Below are 8352 nucleotides of genomic sequence, written 5' to 3' on the forward strand. Positions count from 1 at the left end.
CCTACCTCCAACCTGGTGTACTTTGTCTTCTGTACTTTCTGAGCTGCTGAGGGGAGGCCAGGGTTAAAAATCATGTTTCAGTGGAGGAAAAAATGCAACTGAGACAAGTGGCCAGAGAAAGCACGACTACTGTTAGTATTTCTCTACAGCTGTAAAAAGCAGTGAATTCTTGACTTCCTGAGTAAGCAATTACTAGTACTTCTACTGTATGCTGACTTAGTCTCATTCTTTTCATCTAACGTCAATCAGTAATTGTACTCAGTTAAGTCTGAAGGGTTAACTGCTTCCAGACTGTCCATGGTGACTACTAAAATGTTATGCCTTTGTGAATCCCTGAGATGATAGTTTTTAGCTAAGTGTGCCTTTTTCTTTTTCCCAGAAACGTGTTGTTAATGTGTATCGCCTGATAACTAGAGGAACTCTGGAGGAGAAGATCATGGGTCTTCAAAAGTTCAAAATGAATATTGCAAACACAGTGATCAGCCAAGAAAATTCAAGCCTACAGAGCATGGGAACAGAACAGCTTCTTGATCTGTTCACTCTTGACAAGGTAAAGAATCATTTTACAAAGACCTACTAAAAATAGAGTAAGCTTAGGGAAAAGCTCTGCTTTGAAATGTAAAATTTAATCAGACACACACTTGAAGCTGGAATGATTGAATAGTAGACATGTCTCTGAAAAATGGGAGGAAGGGAAATTCCCCAAAAGAATCATCAGGCTCAAAGAATTTAGTGTATTGCTGAAAACATTTTTCTATATATTAATTTTACTTTTTTTTTCTTATTTTGTGAAGGAGGGAAAAACTGAAAAAGCAGATACTTCTACCTCTTCTGGGAAGGCATCAATGAAATCAGTACTCGAGAACCTTGGAGAACTATGGGATCAAGAACAGTATGATACCGAATACAGTCTTGAAAACTTTATGCATTCATTAAAGTAACCATCATATATTTGTACTACAGCTGCTGCTAGTTCACGTATTTTTCTGCTGATATTCAGCAAACGTCAAAGCATAGAGTGAACCTTTAGCTTAATGTGTAAATAGACTAATTGAAAGAAGAATCTTGAAAAAGACTGGCACTGAGTAGTGTCACATGTTTCACTGGGGAGTTACTGTCTTAAACCTTTGCACTGTATAAAAGAACTTTAAATGTAAACATTGTGAGGTGGTTTGAATTTTACTCGTTCTGAACAGCTGCAAATTCTTACTTGGTAGAAGAGAATGAAGAAGTTTTTACATAGATTAACAAGTGTTACTTCTGTTTGAAGTTAAGTCCATCCTTATTTCTTTCTGTATCTGTAACAGTTTTGTACAGTTGTTTCAGTGAGTACTTCAGGTTGTTCAGTGTACATTTTTTCTTTGAAACACAACTTGCTTTTATGATACATTAAAAAACAAAACAGTTTTCAACTGAAACTTTTCATTCGGATCATTTCAGATCACCAGAGGCAAAGCCTAGAAGCCTTGAAAGCATTAAATAAAGGGCACTGGTGTGTGCACCCACCTTTGTATATTGAGTATAAATAAATTCTGCTCTTCAGTCTTTTGACACCATCTTGGGAGGACAGCTGACTTGAACTTTTTAATGTAATGAGCTATATTAAATACAGGTAATGACCTATTTGAGGCCATGTTTGCATCCTGTTAGCAAGGGTGCACTTTTTTAATTTATAAGGCTAGAATATAGCCACTCTGAGAGATGCATGTATTCGGTATGTTTCAATCCTATATATTTTTTGTAACTAAAAGAAGAAATTAAATATACAGACAGACCTTTTCCAGAAGTAGATTTTACACTGTCTAGGATTCTTAAGTCCATGCTAAAGTGACTGTTTACTAAATGGATGCATGATTTAAAGCTTCTTAAAGGAATAGGGAGGATTTTTTTCTTTCTTTAGGAGAAAATATGCGTAGAAATACCTACTTTCATTTGAGGGAATAGTGGAAATTGCGTAACAAAGATAGTAAAGGACTTTAATAGCAGTGAGTGAAAAAAGTATGGCTGTATGTTACACAGCTTTTTATAAAAGGGAGGTGGTAGTAAAATTGTGTTTCTAGATGTGCACATGTACCAGTGTGTGCACTTTTTATAAATATTAAATTATAGATAACTTACAGCAGTTGTCTGGATACATAGAATATATGTAAAATATAAAACCTAAGGTTTGTAGCTTGCTGTGTGCTTAAGCATCAGAGCTTAAAAAAACATCAGAGACCTCAACTATGTAAAATAAGATTGTTTTAAAACAATATATATAAATCAAGACTGTTCTGCAGCATTGGAGATTAATGTCACATTTCAGTAGTTATGAACTGCCATATTGTAACAATTAGCATTCCATGAAAATAAACAACTGGGAATATCTAGTTTGTATTTTGTGTATGTCCATGCTTAGTTTGCTTTTTTCCGTAGAGAGGATTTCCACTGTAGCTGACTAGATAAAAGACTAATGCTTTGGAAAGTCAGATTACTAGCATTACATTGGTTCGTTTCTGCCTTTATACATAGAATATTTTTGTTGTTCTTGCAACTGATACTCCAAGTGGGAGACATGAGAGGAGGCTTGTTCTGTTTGCAGAGAAATTATAATGCTGGAATACTGGATTCTTTAAGATAACTAGGTGCAGTAATCTGGTCCTAGTGCCCAGAAATTACAAGGTATTTGAATAAAGAAACCTCTTAGTCATAAAACACTGCGTGTGTTTTTCTTCAGAAGTTTTATTAGTTGCAGTGGTTGGAAAATGTTTGTCTCCTTTGGAAAAGAAATGCATGACAAAGGACTCCCTTAAACCAGTTACTTATCATATTGAGGTTGCTGTGCAACCGCGTTGCTCTTAGTAATGGCTTTCTTGCATATGACATCAAAAAGACTACTGCACCTGGGAAATGGCAGGGAGCAGAACCTAGAATAGTTGTTTCAGGAGTATGATTTGTACAGATTGGTGTTAAGTGCTCTGTGAATTCAGAAATGGAACATAGTGGGAATACTGCACAAAGTATATTTAAAAACAAAACAATGCATTTTTAGTTACCTTAATACCCAACTAGGAGCTTTTCTATGCTTTCCAAGCTAGCAAACCATTTACCATCATCTGGGCTTGTTAGTGTGCAGTGTTCTCAGTGTGCAAGTTGAATTTACTTACAGCAAAACCTAAGCGAGAAATATGCTCTTGGGGTGTTTAGTAAATATTCAGCTGAACTGGACCAGAGTCTGAGCTGAAAAAAAAAGTTCAAAGGTATTACAAAGATGGCAGGTTCTTAGCATCAACCATTTTGCTCTACGGCTCTTTTAAACTAAGAATTCAATCTGACAAGTCTGTCTTTCACCATGCAAATCATCTTTGGAATCCATTTAGGCAAGAAGCTGCTTTCTTTCTGCAAATGTCATTATGAATATTGCAGGAAGTTTTTTTTTAACTTGATCCTTAATGCTTTTGGAGTTCTTTTTTTCCAAGCTTTCTGAAGTAAAAAATACACTGAAGATAAAATTTGGTTAAACTCAAATTAGTTCAAGTTGAGTCTTACACTCTAGTCCTTTGTACTAGTTGCTCATTATCTCTAGACAACTTGTATTTTGCCCTAAAATAAACAGATTGTAAGAAAAGGCTTGTGCTTACAGTTAGTGGTATCCCAAACTTCACTACCAGTCCATGACTCTGTGTGTTACTAAGACAGTTAGTAAGATCTTTGTTGCCTTAAGTCAAGCAGAAGTAGACTGACTTAAGCCAGGTTAGGAACTGTGGAAAACTTCCAAGATGAAAACGTGCACATAATGTGGTTTTATCAACTTGCTTACAAGTGACAAATAATGATGTAGTTGGGTGTGCAGTGTTAAAGAGAGCTTTGGCACAGGGCAAGTTTTAAATCATTTGAGAACCGCAGCAATAACTCACTTGTGGCTGATGCTAAGTTGCTTTGTAATCAAAAGCTTGGAAGCTGCATTTTTAGTTTAATCCAGGCCAGGCAGGAAGTTGCTTTATAGTAAAAATTAACTCACCTTTTAAATCATGTTTAAGCAGGTGACTTCAAGGACAGCTCTGTGAGATGATTAATCATCTGAGTTCTTTGGTGTCCTAGTAAAACACATGACCTTTAAATCTGTGTCAGAAACTGTACGTTTGCTCCTTGTCTTGTAGTGACTTCACTACTAGCTCTTCAGCATTCTGTACAGTAGATTTGGAGGTAGCTGTAGGTTACGTTGTTTAAGGCTAACTCATGTTCAGGAATCAAGCTTTAGTTGCTATTCTAGACAGCCAAAACCAAAGTCAAAGCCTGGCTGAAGTGGGGAAGTTCTGTGCAATAAAGAAAGGTTGTGATTGGTGTGAGAGTGACAGAACTACCCTTTCCAGTACAGGGATGCCATTCCTTTGAGGTGCTCCAGTGAGGACCATGCAGCAGCAGGGTAACAGCTCTAACTTCTCACCAATGTAACTTGCAGAGATCTGAGCAGTAAACCATTTGGTTTAGGGTTGTACCCTGCAAAATAAGAAATACAGATCTTATTAAACAGAGTAAGGTGGGCCTGCATGTGGTCAAGTTACTTGCACAAGGGAGCCACGTTAAGTTCAACTTTTACCTAGAGCTTTCCCGGTTCAGATGCCATCATACATGACATACAAGTAAGATGTTTTCATTATGCCTGTGTATTTTTATCCATCATCACCCAATGAGGCTACTTGCTCTGTCCTTCGCAAAGTCAGAAATGATGCTCATATCCTGCTAAACCAACAAGTATACCAGCCACCAAGTCCAGGTTTGAAAATTATACTTATTTCCAAGAAAAAAAAGAGGACAGCTGTCAAAACCAATAAATTTCAAATGGCACTGTTTGAGCTTGACTAGAAAGTTGCAAATTAAATCCATTTTAGTATGTAAATGTGTGAAAGACTACATAAATTCTAAACTACATCGAATTTTTAATACTTTAAATGCAAGAAAGGGATAACTGAAGAAACAAGGTAATTAACACCAAAACTCACTCATGGATTTATGAACATTGTTAAGTTGTCTTTTCCTCCCCCAAACGTCAAAAGAAGTCAAAACTTGTGCTATTTTCTTAGCTCTGTTGCATGGCTAGCTAATTCAGTATCATTAGTTTTGCAAGTAGTCAAGAAACATAGGTTCCTACAGGTAACCATATAATGGTAGGGCTTGGAAGGGACCTCTGAAGAATCATTGAGTCCAACCCTTTTGCCAGAGCTGGGTCAGCTAGAGTGGGTCATTCAGGGATGCAGCTGGGTGTGTCTTGAGAAGTCTCTAGAAAAGGAGACTCCACAACCTTTCTGAGCAGCCTGCTCTGGTGTTCCATCACCCTTACAGTACAGAAGTTTTTCCTCATGCTGAGGTCGAACTTCCTGTGTTCTGGTTTGCATGATGACTTGCAGTATTTTCTTTTAGAGTTCAGACTAGGATTTGCCAAGTTGTAAGAGGAAAATTCCATATGCTAAAGGAAAATGTTTACTGCTCAATTTCCCTTTTTAGATGAGGGAAGAAAGCTGATAAGAAAAGCAGCAACCTCGAACCCATAAATTCAGGTACAAACCCAGCAGGAAAAATAGGGAAGGATAAAGTGCAAAAATGAGGATAAAGGAGGAGTAATAGGCTCCATGCTGCCAAAGGGCTGTTGCAGGAACACCACAAACTGGACTAATCTGCATTTCAGAGGCTCAAAAATAGCTGAGCTATCAGATCATGCTGGCCATGTCTTCAATACACTCTGGTTCCAGGGGCCTTTGCAGGGTGATGCTGCCTTGTCCATGCCAAGTCTATGCCTGCTAGAGATTTCCCATATGTCAGAGTAATTCTGTTTGATAGCTTATGCAGTCTGGCTGCTTAGATACTCCATCAAGAAAATAGAAATACTTATCAGCATACCAACAGCAAACAGTTCAAGTGCAGAGCTTTGGTATGCTTTTTGCTACTGTTCCTGTGTTACTTCTCTTTGAATAAATACTGTTCTCTCCAGATACACATTTATGCACCCTGTTTCTCATGACTCATGCTGCCCTTATGGCAATTTAATTACAGTCACAGCCCAGCATCTCAGAAATAAAGACTTCAAGCACAAATCCGTATAATGATAAGGGAAGTGCTGAAGCAGATATTCAACTCTAACTGCCTTTGCAAGTTAGTAAACAGAGCTTCAAAATAAAAAGTCACTTGAATTGTACATGATACCTGCCACAGCTAGAGAAGGAAGATGTTAATAAGACAACAACCTCCAGAAAACAACACACTGATGCCTGACTCTCTTCTGAATCAGACCTGCTTCACTTAGAAGCAAAATTGACTTGACTGTTCTACCAACAAAAGGTGTGGCTTTAGGAAAACACTGCCCTGCATTTTGATCTACTTCTTCATGCTTATCTCCACTCAGCCCAAATTATAAAACACTTCTGGGACACTTGCAACTGTTCACCCTTGGTACATTTGTCCTGCAAGTATCATGTTTTGCTATTGCTTACAAATCACAACCATCTTTTGAACCAAATGAGAACTACCAAGGTGCTATTTCCTGCTCATTTGGAAGCTTTGGATACTTACACAAGCACAAGCAAAGTTCATATCTGTCCATAAAATTAAAATGCTGCCCATACATGTATTCAGGAAAATGTGTTTTCAAGAGGCTTCGGAGAAAAACACCATGCACACTAACCAAACCAGTCGATGCCAGCCCAACGGTTTTGTCTTTGTTTACAATTAATTTAATGGTCACCCACTTAGGTGTCATATCATTTAAATTACCAGTTCACTAGCAAGCTGAAAAGGACAATGTGGCAGAATTCAAAGTTGATACTTCTTCTTTCTTTCCTGCACTGATAAGAGCTGCAAGATGTGATCAGCAGTTCAGGCTTCTCACAGCCGGCGCAGTCAGCAGTAGTTAATTATTGTTTGTAAAATGCAGAACTGTGTGTTCTCACGGTTACATCACTCTTTGGCTGTGCCTGTGACTTGTCAGCTGAAGAGCAAGGTAGTAAACAAAGCAAGAAGAATGAAAAATAAATATATCACAGTATCACAGTATCATCAGGGTTGGAAGAGACCTCACAGATCATCATTGCAGCTTACATGGGCTATGTGGAGCCAGACACAGTGAAGGAAGAGTGACGGACATGAGGTGCCCTTACCATCAGCCTGTTCTCCCTGGCTCATTTTGGTTCATTTCTCCCAGGGTCCCATGGTGCAGTATTTCTGCCTCCAATGCAGATGTGGTCACAGATCCTGAAGCCAACACGGATTTTAATGCCTCAACCCTGGGAGCCTAGGTTGCCACTCATGTCGTCTTTCCACTTGAGCAGGAAAAGTAGCTCAAACCACCAACACAGGAGCCTGATGTGCCACCATGAGAAGAGAAAACAAACCATCCAGCCTGGATGTCCAAACAAGCCCAAGTGGCAGATAGTTGAGAAGGCTCCACAGCCTCTTACATCTGTACAGAAGCCTAAAGAAGTTACAGCCCTTGTACACAGATCCCAAAGACCAGCACTGGCCACAAGGACACAGCAGCAAGAATTGTCTTTGTACTTATTCCTCCTCAGAATAAAAAGATTACATGAACAGGAAAAAAGGCCTCAAAACTGCAAGTCCCCAGCTCAGTCCTCTCCCTCAATGGCTGTCATGCTGCTTGGCTGCTGCTAGAAAAGCCAGGGAGCACTAGGAACTCTGGTGGGATTTTTTAGGGTTTCTGTAGCCTTGCTGGTAAAACAGTGATTTAGCAGCAGACTTGGTGGTTAGGTAATGGTTGGACCTGATAATCTTAGAGGTCTTCTCCAACAAAAATGATTCTACAGTTCTATGGTGCTTGGCCCAAGAAGATGGCTTGTGTGCTGTTGAAGTGTCTCTAGAGCAGTTACCATCTTCATCTGTGTTTTGTTTCCTGACAAGTGAGAGTTAACCTGGACTTAGAGCTGAGTTGCATGCCTTATGAATTCATCTATTGATCTGCTCAAGGTCTCTTCAAAGCAAGACGATTTCCTCTCTGTTTCATTTGTCTGCTGCTGATAGGTTATGTAGGAAGACTTACACCCATGGCAGTGAAGCATTTAAGGTACTAAGTGGCTTTTGCAATTATTAGATGTGTTTATCAGCTTTGCTTTGGCATTTAATCAGCCACAAAAGCTATTTATTGCTTCATAAACTCCTCTGCTGCAAACATTATCCTTTAATTAATCCCTGAAAATTACAAAGGCTGATGAGGTAACCTGTTTTTCACACCAAGCACCGAATTCATCTTAGGAAAATGTTGCTGTTTTCCCTTTCATTTTGTTTTTAGACAGATGTCAGCTGGCCCAGGCAGAGAGCTTGTTAGGACAGGTAGCAGCAATTTAGCAGCCTCACACAGATAACAAA

General features: G+C 38.8%; 1 protein-coding gene across 3 annotated transcripts in view; it reads left to right on the plus strand.

Moving 5' to 3' along the window:
* Positions 1-2694, plus strand: part of BTAF1 (B-TFIID TATA-box binding protein associated factor 1) — a 53648-nt gene extending 50954 nt beyond the window's left edge. For all 3 annotated transcript variants that reach the window (XM_064144684.1, XM_064144685.1, XM_064144686.1), the window contains 2 exons: positions 380-550; positions 795-2694. In XM_064144684.1, the coding sequence (XP_064000754.1) occupies positions 380-550; positions 795-941 (318 nt within the window). In that variant the 3' untranslated portion in view covers positions 942-2694. The remainder of the gene's footprint in view (positions 1-379; positions 551-794) is intronic.
* Positions 2695-8352: the final 5658 nt, after the last annotated feature.

This window comes from Pogoniulus pusillus, chromosome 6, assembly GCF_015220805.1.
Source record: "Pogoniulus pusillus isolate bPogPus1 chromosome 6, bPogPus1.pri, whole genome shotgun sequence".
Taxonomy (NCBI): Eukaryota; Metazoa; Chordata; class Aves; order Piciformes; family Lybiidae; genus Pogoniulus; species Pogoniulus pusillus.